Below are 15,402 nucleotides of genomic sequence, written 5' to 3'. Positions count from 1 at the left end.
ACAACAGCAAAACTCAGTGGCTATTTTAAGTCCAACTGTTAGCACCTTGCAGGACCTATGACCCACCAGTACTGTACAGTATTGACCTTATGTCAGTAATTGGAAAGGGGCAAAGTTGTCCGGGGTAAAAATACATGTATTCATTCTTTCCGAGTTCAATTCAGTTTAATATAATATCGATTTATAATAATGATTATTTATAAAAACAGTATTACTACCATTTATTATGTATCTCCTGGGTGTTATATATGCTCTATATAGAGAGTAGTAAAACAGAGAGTCTGTCTTCAAGGAGCTTATAGTCTAGTAGGAGGAACCAACAGATATGTAATTAAACTAACAAAGAGCAGAATACGTGCTTTAATAGAACTGAATCACGAAAGAGAGCTATGTTGTCTTCACGTGGGAATGGTTTACTCTATCCACATACAGCAGTGATTGAATAAGTTAGCTGAGATAGTTCAAGGGTTTTTATTCTGAAAACTCGTCCTCTTCAGCTTCACGCCATCTTTGGGGGGAAGGTAGGCTTCTGGCCTCAGTGGCTACCACAGGGTGGTGTCCTATCTCCAGAGCAATGGGGTATTTGGGGATTGTCTTCTGGCACACTGTTTTCCACCTTCCCTTTCCAGTGGTAAATGGAGATTTTGTTGTTGTTGTTGTCATTTCCCTGGACTGTTGCCTCATTCTCTGTCCACAACATGAATTTTTAATTTTTATTTTAATTTTGAACTGAGAAAATTTCACTTTTTGGTATCGGGGTCGAAGATATCTCCATAGCTGGTGGAAGACTGATGCTTAGGCTTACTTAAGTCATTGCCCTATTCATTTTGAGTGCTCGTCTTTGGAAGTCAAAATATATGGGGTGGTTTGTTGTTTGGGTAGCAATTAGCTTGTTTTAGAAGACAGATGACAATTGGTGGATTGAAAATGTTAGTTCTGGTTCTAGTCCATTTGCAGAACCAGACCGTCCTCCTAATTTCATAGTACTTGAAAATCTTTCAGTGCTTTTGGCTAAGAAATTGAATTTGTTTTCAACAAATGGAAACCACAGAATAACAGAGGAATGCAGTATGTTTAGATGTGATGCACTCAGGTGTCTCACCTTTATACAAACTATTTATTTGTGGTGAAGCATGAGGACTGTTGAATTCAGTGAAGACCCAGGGATTCTGTATTAGTGAATTGTAGCGTGAAACTGTCCATTTGAACATCAGGGAGACTTCATCCACTTTAGGATAAATAACTCTTCTTGCTTTTAATTTGAGAATCACAATGAACATTTCAAGCTAAAGTTATTTAGAAAGATGACGGAGACGTTACATTTGGGCTTGGGTAAATATAGTGGCACATTAAAATTAAACACTGGGTTTGAGTAGATTCTGCGATTCATTTCACAGTGTCTTCCTTTGATTTTTAAAAAATGCATGTCTGTAATTCACATTTATTGTATAACAGTTGAACCAAAAGGAGAAGGATTAAAAAGGAAAAAAAAAAAAAAACCCACAACTCATCCCATAAGCTCTAGACAACCATTGTTAACATACAGGTTTCTACAAAAATAGGACCATGTGATAAACACTATTCAGTAGCCCATTATTTTCCTCACATGATATGTCAGAAAGTTCTTCATGTTCTTCTCCCAGATACTCCATGACTCACTCCCTCACTAGATTTAAGTCTTTGTTCAAATACCACATCGGTGAGGCATTTCCCAACCTTTCTCTTAAAAATTGTGGCATTCCGCCCCCACCCTAGCACTACCTTGATTTCTTGGCTCTGTATTTCCATAGTGCTAATCACTGTTTGATACTATGTTTTATTTAATTTATTTTTAAGTACTCTTCTCCTTATGATAGACTATAAATTCCATGAGTGCAGCACTTTTTATTTTTATTTTTTTGTTCTTATTGTTGATTTCCCCCCTCGTGTCTAGAATAACGTCTGATGCATAAAAAGCACTCAGTCAGTGAGTAAGTGGATGTCAGGTCTAAATCAAAATGATTATTTTGATGGCTACACAATTTTCCAGTGTGTGATTGACTACAGTTAATTTTTATTACCAATACTTTATTGATGAACATTCTGATTATTTCCATTATATTTCATTGTGATGAAGATTCTTTAACATGCTTCTCTATACACTCTTCAGTTCCTTCTTTTGTAGGACAATTTATTAAAAGTGGTATTGCCGCATCAGTGTATAACTGTTTTACGGCTCTTGATACCTATTGTCAGATTTTCTTGAGAAAAGTTTTATCCTTAACACTCGTCTATTTATATATGAATAGCATAGAAAAATGCAGATTTTCCTATTTTGTCATCAATATTGTGTTTCGTCATTATTTTTATTCTCAGTCCTACCATGTAAATGACATTGCTTTGAAAATTAAGTACTATCACAATCCACAGTCTGTTTTTCAGTTAAGCAGAAAAAAAAAGGAAGGAAAATAGAAAGGTTAATTTTCTAAAATACATAATTATGTATAATAAAAGCCTGGATTCCGAAAATGGCTAGTGTGAGAGCTAAGGAATTGGAATCACTTGGTTAAGGCCACATATCTCCTCACTTACAGATAAAGATGCATCAGTTGAGGGGTGCTGGTGGTGTTGCTATTTGGATGATGAGGACAGGGAACCGGCAATGCCCAGCCTTGCCCTGATAATTATCACTTCTCCCAGAAAGTTCTCAAAGGGGCTGCACACTCAAGGAACAGGAGCAAAATGGGAGTACAGGAGCTGCTTTTATTAATAGTTCCATAAGGGCAAGGACTTAATCTCTCTCTAGGACAGAGGTCTGAGGTCACACTGAGATAGTGTATAAGCTTTGGGTCTAGGAATAAGCAGGCTTTTTATCCTCTCTACTACAGATAACTGGTTGACTAAGTCAGGGTAATTCCTTTCATATTTTTAGCTATGACCAATGGGTAGTAAATAGGTTGAGAAGCCTGAGAGGTGATGCATTCAGTGGGACTTATCCTCAATGGTTTCTTGACCTCTGCCATATCCCAGTGTTTCCTGGTGGTTTCTAAAACCTTATTCAGCTCAATATTTGCAGATGACACATTTCTAGGTACTGAAAATTTCTCTTTGGTTTTGTGTATACATTACATGTTATTTTAAAAATAGCATATATTTTTCTTTCCCTTCCCCTATGTTCATCTGTTTTGTTTCTTAAATTCCCCATATGATAAAATAAGGCGAAATCAGAGATGGAGACAAACCATAAGAGACTCTTAACAATGGGAAAGGAACTGAGGCTTGCTGGAGGGGAGGTGGCTGGGGTGATGGGGTAACTGGGGGATGGACATTAACGAGGGCACTTGATGGAATGAGCCCTAGGGGTTCTATGCAACTGATGAATCTCTAAATTCTACCTCTGAAAATCATAATGCACTATATGGTAATTAAATTGGGTTTACATAACAATAAAAATAGCATATAATTTCACTCATAGGAGAAATTTAAGAAATAAAATAAGTGAACAAAAGGAAGCAAGAGACAGACCAAGAAGCGGACTCTTAATGATAGCAAACTGATGGCTACCAGAGGGCAGGTGGTGGGGGTTAAGAGTACTGATTAATGTATAGAATTGCTGAATCACCCTATTGTACACCTAAAACTAATATAACACTGTATATTAACTCTACTAGAATTAAAATATACATATATATTTTACATATAATTGGCCAACCAACAGCGGCCAAAGCCATGCTGCTTCCCGTCCTGTGCGTGGCCCTACAGCCTCATCACCTGGCAAGCGTGTTTGACATCAGAGTCTCAGGCCTTATCCCACACCTGCTGGATCCAAGTCTGCATTTTATCTACATACCCTTGGTCATGTGAACATTGACGTTTGAACAACATGTAAGGCATCAGGCCATTTTTTTTTTTTTTAAAAGCATCAATTGAGTGAAAAATGGCTTTCTGTGTATGTCAGTTATTCGGCTAATCTATTTCCTGAGAGCGTACCATGGCCCAAATCTTATGCCAGGATGCGGAGCTAGAAAGATAAATTCTACGTGGGCTCTCCTTGTGAGAAGCTTCAGTTCTAGGTAGGACAGAATGACCATAAACGTCCCAGTGCAACCAGGTATTAGAGATGCTGCGATCGACCCGTATATGAGGCGCACGGGGGGCTGCTGTGTATCCCCGTGTATGCGTGCAGGTGTACATGGATGCTTGAGGAAGAAAAAGAATGATGCTTTTTGTGTGTGTGTTTTTTTAACTATAGCAAATTAATTCAGACTTCACTGATGATCTGAGTTTAATTATTCCCTTGTGTTTTTTCACTACCATCACGTATAACTAGTAATTTATCACCTTCTTTGCTAGTAAATTCTTTTTTTTTTTTTTTAAGATTTTATTTATTTATTTGACAGAGATAGAGACAGCCAGTGAGAGAGGGAACACAAGCAGGGAGAGTGGGAGAGGAAGAAGCAGGCTCATAGTGGAGGAGCCTGATGTGGGGCTTGATCCCATAACTCCGGGATCACGCCCTGAGCCGAAGGCAGATGCTTAACCGCTGTGCCACCCAGGCGCCCCTGCTAGTAAATTCTTGTTATTTGTTCCCTCTGATGGGGGCCTTGATTTGATGAAGGGAGAACTGAGCTCTATATTCAGGTAGATAGATGCCTTTCGTAGATGCCCAGATTATGTTACCAGGGTACATACAGTAGCTGGTAACTCGGCTCCCACCAGGTGGCCGTATCTGCTTCTCCCTGCTACTGCCCTTTAACCCCTCACTAGGAGGGGTAGCTGGAGAAAGGATGCGTACCTGGGGTCTTGGCAGATTTGCCTCGCTTCTTTCTCAGGTTAATGCTATGCATTACAGGCTATTTTGTGGCAGTAAGTTGGCATAAGGTAGTCTTTGCAAGTCAGGGATATATACTTTTGCACGACTCACCCTTTAGCTGCCTCATGGTGCTATCTCTGGCACAAAGCAAAAATCTTTTGAATGTTAGGTGAATTCTTTGGGATGATTTGGAACAAATTAAGTGAGATACTTCCTAGCTTCTCTCCAATGCAGAGTGAGGATCCATTTCTTTTTTTTTTTTAATTAATTAATTAGTTAATTAGTTTTTATTATTATATGTTAGTTACCATACGGTATATCATTAGCTTTTGATGTAGTGTTCCATGATTCATTGTTTGCATATAACACCCAGTGCTCCATGCAATACATGCCCTCCTTAATAACCTTCACCCGGCTAGCCCATCCCCCCACCAACCCTGTTTGTTTCCTGGAGTCCAGAGCCTCTCATGGGTCATCTCCCCCTCTGAATTCCCCCCTTCATTTTTTCCTTCCTTCTCCTAATGTCCTCCATGCTATTCTTTATGTTCCACGTGTAAGTGAAACCATACGATAATTGTCTTTCCCTGCTTGACTTTTTTCACTTAGCATAATCTCCTCCAGTTCCATCCATTTCTAGCTCCATATTTCACTAGCTGTGTAACTTGAGTCAACTCTTAACCTGGCAAGTGAGGGATAAATGTATTTGGTATGTGGGTAGGCTTTGGATGGTAAGGAAAAGCGTAAGGAGGAAACCAGGTTTGTAGGCATGTGGCTGTGACTACCCTCCTTTTTTTTTTTTAGACTTTATTTATCCATTTGACAGAGAGAGAGAGAGCAAGCTGGGGGAGCAGCAGGCTCCCCACTGAGAAGGGAGCCCATTGTGGGCCTCCATCTTGGGACCCTGGGATCATGACCTGAGCCGAAGGAGCCGTTTAATTGACTGAGCCACCCCGGGGCCCTACCCTTCTTCTTCTAAAACTAAATGTTTCCATTTTAGATTTTATGTATCCCTGCATTGTTTCAGTTGCCCGATGGTGTGTTCTTTTTTGGCTTGCTTGCTTGATTTATTACATGCCCCTGTAATTCACAGGTTCTGACAATTCCATTTGTATTTCCCTGGCAAGCAGGGAGGAGGACCAGCCATGCACTAATGTCTACAGCTTAGCATTGCTAGTTGCGAGGTCTGCAGCAGATTCTGTGCGGATGTTTTTCTCTAGGAGGGTCACCGCGTGAGCTTCTAAGCCAGATGCTCTCTCATTGTTTGAAAAACAATCTTCTAGAATGGAAAGGATCCCCTCCCCCCCCCAACACAGACACAGAGACATAGACACACAAAGACACACACACGCTTTGTTGTTTTGTTCTTTCCATTTTGCCATCTTCCTTAAACATGGAAATTTGCCTTCTCTCATAAGCAGACTTATTTTTCCTACAACTTAGAAGCATTTTCCTTTGTTTAATGGCCTATTAAAGTGGTGAACCGTAAATCAGAGTTCTCGAAATAGTTCTTAGTCTGATTTAAGATAATTATTAAGAGCTTTTCATTCCAACTATCTCAACTAGTTATGTTTCCCTCCGAAGGACCCATTTTCCATCCTTTATCATGTGCGAGTCTGTCGCTTAGTCATTGGCCTGTTTCTCCAAACTGTTTGAAAACGTGAGCTCCACTCCAGAGAACGAAGGAAGAAGCCTGTGATGGTTGAGCTTGAAAAACTGAAAATTATGTGATAACGATTATGAGCTTATTGCTAAGGCTTTTTTAAAAATCTTAATCTAATCTTCGCCTAGAATAAGCAGTCTAGATTTTTGTTGTTTTCAAGTTATTTCTTTGAAAAATACATCCGTCTTCCTTTTCTGTTCCTTTGCACCCTGCCAGGATTGTCACCAATCTGTGTCTCACTATATATTCAATTTTTATGTTAGAGATAGAGTCAGGAAGGATATACAGTTGACCCTGGACTGATGCGGGGGTGAGGGGCACTGACCCACGCGGTTGACAACCTGCACGTCTTCTGACTCTACAAAATGTTAATTTCTAATAGCTACTGTTGATCCTCTGGAAGCTTCGCCGGTAACAGAAACACTCGGTTGTGCATATTTTGTGTGTTATGTGTATATCATATACTTTATTCTTCTGATAAAGTAAGCTAGGGAAGAGAAAACGTTAAGAAAATCATAGGGAAGAGAAAATACATTTACACTACTGTGCTTTACAAAATCTGTGTGTTGGTCAACCTGTGGAGTTCAAACCCAGGTTTTTCAAGGACTCACTATAGTTGGAAGGAACTGCAGAGACAAGCAGTTGTACTTTTCTTTTCTTTTTTTTTTTTTTTTTTTAAAGATTTTATTTATTTATTTGACAGAGAGACATAGCCAGCGAGAGAGGGAACACGAGCAGGGGGAGTGGGAGAGGAAGAAGCAGACTCCTAGTGGAGGAGCCCGATGTGGGGCTCGATCCCATAACGCTGGGATCATGCCCTGAGCCGAAGGCAGACGCTTAAGGACTGCGCTACCCAGGCGTCCCTAGCTGTACTTTTTATTCTAAGACTAATTTGCTGAGAATTTGGACTGTTTATGGGGCGTTCATGGGCCTCTGTTTCTACCTTTATAGTATGATCTCCAAGATTCTGTTCAGTTCTGATCCTGTTTAATGTTCCAACTGTTCTCTGTGACGTAATAAAATGTTGTGAAGTATAAGAAGGCACTCAGAAGTCCTCTTTTAAATTAGGTATGAAGAAGACATAGGTCTGGATAGAACATTTGAACCAGAAAATTAGGCTGTGCGCTAGAATTTGGTAGGACCAGTCTCCATCAGCCTAGACCTCCTTTTGCTGATCAATGAAGATCTCATTGTAAGCATTCTTCTCATATGTTCTATCTTTTCAAGGCAGAAAAGAACTTGGAGACAATTTTTTTTTTTTTTATTTAACAGGTATTAAATATTTTTTAGTGCAGTGTTTGACCAAAGGAGGGCCAAGTTAATTTCTTGATTCTGACTGCACATTAGACTCTTTTGGGTTTTAAAGGAGTAGTAGCACCTGATCCCCCCTCCCCACTCCCTTTCCCCCATCCCCAAGATACTGACTGGATTGACGTGAGACGGAATTTGGGCAATTTTAGATAAGCTTTCTTGGTGATTCTAGTATGTAGCCAGTATTTAGAACTTCTGGGTAGTTACTGGAAGTTTATGAGACTTATAATCCCTATAAGGATATGGGCAAAGCATGTCTCCAGATGTGCACACCCAGAAATGTGCACATACAGAAATGTTTCTGCATGACATAAGTCATTTAACCTTTCTAATCCCATGGAGCCTAAAATAGGAATAATGTAATACTTTCCTTAAATGCAGTGGTTCTCAAAGTGTGGTCCCAGGACCAATAGCATCCACCTCCCCTGGGCATTTATTAGAAATGCGCATTCTCGGACCCCGCTCTAGACCTACTGAATCAGGAGCTCTGGGGGTGGGACACAGCCATCTGTGTTTAACAGACCTTTCTGAGATCCTGATGACCTCTAAAGTTTGAGAACCATCAGCACAGAGTGTGGAAGATGAAGAGGTAGCCTTTGAAAATCTTAGCAGTGATTGGTGCCTAGTGAGAGTCCAAAAAGCACAGTACTCTGATATAGTGTGTTTGACTGCTTGGTAGTCTGAAGATAGTGGGGACCTGGATTGGACAGCTACTCTCCCAGCTCTAAGACTGTTATTTATAGGGCAAATAGGGCCCAAGTGAACCATCTCCAAGGTGTATCAGAATAATGAATCCAAGCCACCATCCTCCCACCATGCCATTGAGAGTCTTTTTTATTGAAGGCTTAAGTCATGATATTTTGGTACTATCCAAAAGCAACCCATTGAATGACAGAACCCACTGCCTTACTACTAAGTGTTGAGCATCTGAAATGCAAAGAAAAGTTACTTATCTATGAATATTATTTATTATTCAAGTATTATTTTTCAAAGGAAAAAGACAAATAGAGAATTTTTTTTTTTAATGGAAGTTTCCTTTTCCTAATAGGATTTCTTGCAAAGTAAAAACATTCCATGCCATGAAGCCATAGAGCTCTTGGATTTATATCTGCACCTCAGATCTTAGAGATTAGGTGATCTCTTAGACAACATGACATCGGTATGCTGTTCTGGTTGGTCAATGATATTGAGGTTTGATACGGTGGCCCTTCATAACGTCCTGCCTGGATTGTATGTAGATTTCAATGATGTTCCTCATACCAGTTTCTCCTGATCAGTCCTGCATATCCTTTTAGATTAGTCTTTAGGAGATCATATTGCAACCAGGCTTTTTCTTCTCAGAAATGCTTGTTAGATCCCCCACCATGTGCATGATAAAATTCAAACTACTTACTAGACATGCAACACACTTGAAGGTTTTTTTTTTTTTTTTGTCACTGCACTTATTCTTATTACCTACTATTTTACATTCCCATATTTATGCTATCTTAATAACTTGCTCCTTATTCTCTAGGCCCTGAACGTTTTCACTGATGCCTTTGTTCCCCTGTCTTTCTGCCAAGTGGACTAGTTGTCTGTATCATAATGTTCAGGGGCAGTTGTGATGTTCTGGTAAAGCCTTCCCTTGGTCCCTCTACCTGGACATAAGCTTTTCTTTATCTTAGCTTCCGGAAGAGTTTGTTTCTCTGTCTTAATAGATTTTATCTTGCATTATCTTTATTTGTGTACCCGTTTTTTCCTCCTCTACTTGAGTGAGACTTTACTGAGGGTAAGTACCAAGTCCTTGCCTCAGCCATCTCCCACCCCAACTACCTGCTCTGTTCTGGCTAAACATACCTGACCCCCTCTAGACTAGCTTCTATGTCATTTCTCAGTATCAGATCTGGTCCTCAATTTTCTTAAAATTAAGGCTACTAATGAAACGCAAAAGAGCTATAATAGGGAATACTTGATATAAGAGACAAAATGTTATATGTCAAAGCCAATTACAAAGCAGTAAAATGGCAGCAAATGGGTGCTTTTCAAGAGTTCCCTATGGTTGCATTTATATTCACTTCCTGTGTGCATTTCCTTTCCGTAGGTGATTTTCTTCCACCCCCACCTCCACCTCTAGATGACCCTGGTGCTCTTCCAGCCAGCCCTGGAAACTTCCCTCCTCCACCACCCCTGCATGAAGGTGCTTTCAGGACACAGGTAAGATGTGCGGTTGAAGTCGTATTAATAAGCTGTGATTGTTTCTGTGGGGGATGAACATTTATCCGGAGCCTAAAGAGAGCTTTACAAGTCACAAAGATCTCAGGTGCTTTAATGCAAACATCCCCAACTGAAGCTTCTCGGAGTTCTGCTGGCTTGCATTCTAAAGCCCCAGAAATCCTTTTACCTACTAATTTTGTTTTGAAACTGAAAACTATTTTTTGGAATGTCATTTGAGAATTCCACATTTTCTTGTTATCCTGGGGGACCCAACTGTGCTTTTTTATTGCCTTGTTTCTCTATCCACAAACATGGCATTCTGCGTGGGTAAGAGCGGTATTTTCGGGTTCTGGTTGGTCACTGTGGGTCTTAATTAGTCAGCAACATCTTTCTAGCAAAAGCACCAGCAAACATTCTTAGGGTATTCTTTTCTGAGTGAGGGCAAGGAAGCACATTATAGTATGTATTGATTATATACAATGTTTGTGCTTTAGACAGTGTTGATTGCAAGTCAGTCGGGGCTGAAATCAGAAGCAACAGTAGGAATAGTCAGTCTGTGATCAGGTTGGGAACCATTGGTAACCAGATGCCACCATTTAGGCATCTAAATGCTATTCATATCAGGAAGGAAAACTAAATAACAAAGTTATAGAATTATTGTTGTGTTTTACAGGTGATGATGTTACTATAGATATATAGAAAAAAAACTCAGCCCTTATGTTTTAGAGAAACATCAAAAATATTTGTGGAGGAAATTAATGGTGTCTGGTATTGGCTTCAAAGTAGTCAGAGTAGGGAGCTGATGAGTGAGAAAATAGGTGAAAGGAAAATTAGTTATGAGTTGCTAATTGTTGAGTGCATGCAGGTTGAGTCTATTATTTGGTCTTCCTTTATATATATTTATAATTTCCCAAAATAAGTTTTAGAGAGGAGAAGCCATGGGAACTAGTTAAATGGTTTAGTCCATTGTCTGCTTTTCTTTCTCCTACATTTCAGGTTGGGAGAGACAAAGGAGCAAATGATTCATTCATTCAGCAAATACTCCAGCTGCCTGTGTGTGTACCTTTATAGCACTGGGAATTCTATAGCAAAAACATACGGGGTTCTGCCTCATGAAACCCACACTTTTAGTGAAACTGGTGGATGTAGACAAAATCTGTACATAAGTGCATTAGAATGAGATCAGGGCTGTGGGTTGGAGGACAGGGTGGTCCAGAGGCCTTGCTGAGAAGGGGACACCTAAGCAAAGATTTGGAGGGGGGAAAGGGGAGTAACCATGTGAGTTTCTTGGGAGTATATTTTCATATAGAAGCTTTTTGTACTATTGATAAGTTGAAATTATTAAGTTCTGGTATAACCAGTGACCTCCAATTCACTTTGGAGCCTAGATCTTTTAAAATCTATTAAAAACTTTATGTCTTTCGAAAAATCTAGGCTCCAAAGTGAATTGGAGGCTTTATATATATATAATGGATTTCCTACAAAAATCTCAATTTTCCTATAAAATCTTGCTGATAAAGTGTACTAAGCTAATAAAATCAAAGCTCAGATTCCACAAATGGATAGGAGTCATACAAAGTTTATTTTATGCAACAGATAGTTCCTTTGGCAAATAGAAATAACACAATAATTTTTCCTTATTTTTAGTCATTTTTTATTAACAATGAAAAAAAATCCTCTTAAATTTGTCTTTTATATACCTTTGCTCCTATTTGGTCCTGGGCTGTTCTTTGCATATTATTGAATTTACATAATTAAAAACTTCACTTAGTCTATTTGTTCTCTTGGAAAATTATGGAAACTGTTTTCTTGCATTTTAAATCTTTAGCTCTAAAAAGCTTGTTTGACCTTGTGACAGAAGACTTGTGTTTGACTGCTAGTTGAACAACTTATTCTAGTTGTGTGTGTGTGTGCGTGTGTGTGTGTGTGTGTGTGTGTGTGTGTGTGTGTTTTAAGATTTATTTACTTATTTTAGAGAGAGAGCATGCAGGGAGCAGGGGCAAAGGGAGAGGGAGAATCTCAAGCTGACTTTGTGCTGAGCTTGGAGCCCCACGTGGGGCTTGATCTCATGACCCTGAGATCAGGACCTGAGCAGAAACCAAACATCTGTACACTTAAATGACAGCACCACCCAGGCGCCCCTCTAGTTACATGGGTTTGAATAGGTCACACTAAGTCCGATTTTTCTTATAATTAAAAGTAAGGTAACTGCCTACCTCCAGTAATGAAATGAAATACAGGTGGTTTTGAAATTGCCAAGCTATAACGGCTATACGATTATTTTGATGTTATAACTATTACTATATAAATATAGCCATAGCAGTAATAATAAGGCTTTCTCAAAACGTTTAATTAAGAAAAATTCAAACATGGGCTTTCATAAAAATTACAAATACTCTTTTCCTCTGTGGACCTTGTCCTGATAACTACACTAAAACCATTACTTTGTTTTTTATTTTTTTTTAAAAATTTTAAAAGATTTTTATTCATTTATTTTATAGAGAGAGTGAGAGACACAGAGCCTGAGCAGGGGGTTGGGGGGAGGTGGAGGGAGAGGGAGAAGCAGACTCCCTGCTGAGTGTGGAGCCTGATGCAGGGCTCAATCCCAGGACCCTTTGATCATGACCTGAGCCAAAGGGAGATGCTTAACCAACTGAGCCACCCAGGCACCCCCATGACTTTGTTTTTTAAAAGGAAGGAAATACAAAACTGGTTGCCATGTTAGCTTATGTTTTTTGCAAAATAGAAGGAAGGAAGAAAATAAAACCGAGTTTGCCAAATGGGAAAGGACAGATCTGGTAGGAGAGGCACGTTATTCTTGGATATATGGAAGATCGTGCAAGTTCGAAAGAAAACGGGCACGCCCTTCCCTTGTGTGGGACTGATAGTGACTTGGCCCCGCTCTGGCCATATTTGAACCACCTTGGAATATGAACTATAATAAAGCCCCAAGTAATATAATCACCAGAGAAAATTTTGCACTTTTTCCTCTCGGCCATGGTGAAACCTCGTGTTGCCAAGTCCAAATTATAGCTGGTAAATGTGTGTTTTTATGTAGAAGTCTGTTTATGTTTCCAGCCAAATTTTCAGGTCAGCGTCAAAAGAATGTCTGCTAAGCCTGACTATAAGAATTACAAGATTTTCAGCGCTGAGAGGGACCTTGGAGATCACGTAGCCCCACCGTGGTGCCAGCCATTAGTTACTGCCCCTTCAAGGATTCGCTAAATGAATTAATTCCCTGTGTTCGCAAATGGGGAAACTGAGATTGAGGAAGGCATGCATCCTCTAATCCATACCTGATTTTGGGGAATCTTGACTTCTGTGTCTGTCCTTCCTTTTGCATCAGACGGCCTTACACATTACACATGGCTTTGGTTTAGTCCTCCACCAGCCCGTAAGGCCCTGAGGTTCAGACGAGGGGGTTACGTACTTTTATGTGGAAGGACCTGGTACTGGTGGGGTTTCGCTTGGTGCCCTGAATTTTTGATACCTGCTAGGCACTTTTATTTATTTACTTATTTTTGCAAAAGTCAAATATTTAGTGCCAAAAATTCATATTTTGAGAATTACTATTTTTTTTTTTTGAGGAAAAAAATGAATCTTGGAACTCAAATATTTGAGGGCTTTATGATGTCAGGTCAGCTGTCTGTCAGGATCCGTTTGATCTCGGTGTCTGTGAGGTTGGAGTGCCCAGTTTACTGGCCGCCTCCTTCGTTGCTTTGTCCTGCATTCGTTCATTGTGAATTGAATACCTTCCGTAGGTGTGGCACGTACACGAGGGATTGGAGCCTTAGAAGCTGGCATCATGGTTCTAGTGCCCTGAGTCTCGACCTTGGGGCTGTACAGCAGCCTTCTGATCTGATGCCACAGTTGGTAATTTCTTCCTATTTCAGCCAGCTAACGGGCAGGGCTGTAGTATTGCTTAGAGTAGTTTCACAGGTGGAGAATGTCTCCTAGAATTTCAGGTCTGCAAGGGAATTAGAGATCACAATTCAAGTCCCTTTCTTTTGTTTGGACCTCCTTATTTTTCTTCTTTTTTCCAGTTGGACAAAATATTTATAGGTGATGACTGCAGGTGAGGTGATGTTGACAGATAAGGAGATAATGGGCCCATGCGGTCCTTCTGAATCAAGTTTGGGAGAAGCACACATACACAGCTTTTAAATTAAGGTGCTCGGTCGTAAATCATTCCTTAGTCACCACGCTGTGGTCAGAAGCACAGTCTGAGTCCTCAGTTGTGGTAGAGGGTGGGGGAGATAAATTAACTGGCTGGAGATCGACAAGAAGGATTTTTGGAAGCAGTTTCTATTGAACTGAACTTAGATGGCGGGGTAGGACCTTAATTTTCAGATTGGGGTGGGGGAATAGATCTTTCTGCAATAAAGTAATAAAAATAAAAGTATTGAAGGAAAGCACAGAGTAGTAGGTTAGGCCTGCATTCCAGACTGTGCAATTTGCCCTTTATTCTGAAATCGTTGACAGTTGACTGCAGATGTTTGTTGACGTTTTATTGATGAGGGCGACGTCCCCAGATCTGTTGTTGGATGCCATGTGGTGCTTTTAGCACCCCATCAGGCATAACCTGTTGCACTCGTGGGAAACCCCATGAAGACAGCTCTGAATTGTCTGGCACACTTCCTTGAGCTCTCAGGGACTTGTCTCCTGATACCTGATGGCTTCGAGTTCAGATGCCCTATATTTAACGGCCACTTTCCATAACATCTATGCTTGACTTTTCTTCCTGACCTCCAGTTGATGGCTCCTCACTGCCTCGCTCTGTGTGACCCAGTCCCCTGGCTTGCTTTGACTTGCCCACTCTCCAGGGATCTGTATACTTTGGGTTTTCATCTCCCCTTTTCCGCTTATCCTGGCAGGATGGCCAAGGCTGCATTTGCTGCTGTCACTCCAGTCCCTCCACCTTAGAAAACAGACGGTGATGCCTGTCACCGGTTACTCCCTATGTTAAAAACGTCTTTCTCTTATGGAAGTGAAATTTGTCTTTTTATGACTTCTTCCCAGTGGTTTTCTTCCTACCCTCTTAAAGCATGGCACACTTGCAAAAGGACTGTCAGGCCAGGGGAGGGATAGGTGAAGTCGGCCTCGAGAAGTTGATCCTTAAAGCTGCTGAAGGAGGTGACTTTTCTGAGGACCGAGTGAGAACAGTGTAACGTGAGCTATGCACTGAACTTGGGCCAATGCCCAGAGTTAATTGAAAAGAGAAGGAAGAAGGAAAATCTCTGAAATCATTTATGGTCTTGTCTTAGTCGGTCTTTAAAAGTTTGTAGGCCAACTCATTTCTGTTCTTACGAAAACATTTTTGGAGCTCATGTACATGGTGGATGGTGGGTGACCATCAGTTATCCGCTTCTATCGATAATAGTTTTAAAGTCTACCCTAGCGGTAGCGTCGCTGGCACTGGATTCTGTGTCTCGTGACTCTTGGTCTA

The 15,402-nt window shown here is 40.4% G+C and overlaps 1 protein-coding gene across 16 annotated transcripts in view; it reads left to right on the top strand.

Moving 5' to 3' along the window:
* Positions 1 to 15,402, top strand: part of LOC103676028 (LIM domain containing preferred translocation partner in lipoma) — a 644,793-nt gene that overhangs the window by 272,134 nt on the left and 357,257 nt on the right. For all 16 annotated transcript variants that reach the window (XM_040621467.1, XM_040621465.1, XM_040621452.1 and 13 more), the window contains one exon: positions 9,844 to 9,956. In XM_040621467.1, coding sequence (XP_040477401.1) covers positions 9,844 to 9,956 — 113 coding nt within the window. The remainder of the gene's footprint in view (positions 1 to 9,843; positions 9,957 to 15,402) is intronic.

The sequence above is a fragment of the Ursus maritimus genome, unplaced genomic scaffold (genome assembly GCF_017311325.1).
Source record: "Ursus maritimus isolate PB19 unplaced genomic scaffold, ASM1731132v1 scaffold_4, whole genome shotgun sequence".
Lineage (NCBI taxonomy): Eukaryota > Metazoa > Chordata > Mammalia > Carnivora > Ursidae > Ursus > Ursus maritimus.
This window is presented reverse-complemented; position numbering and strand designations above follow the sequence as displayed.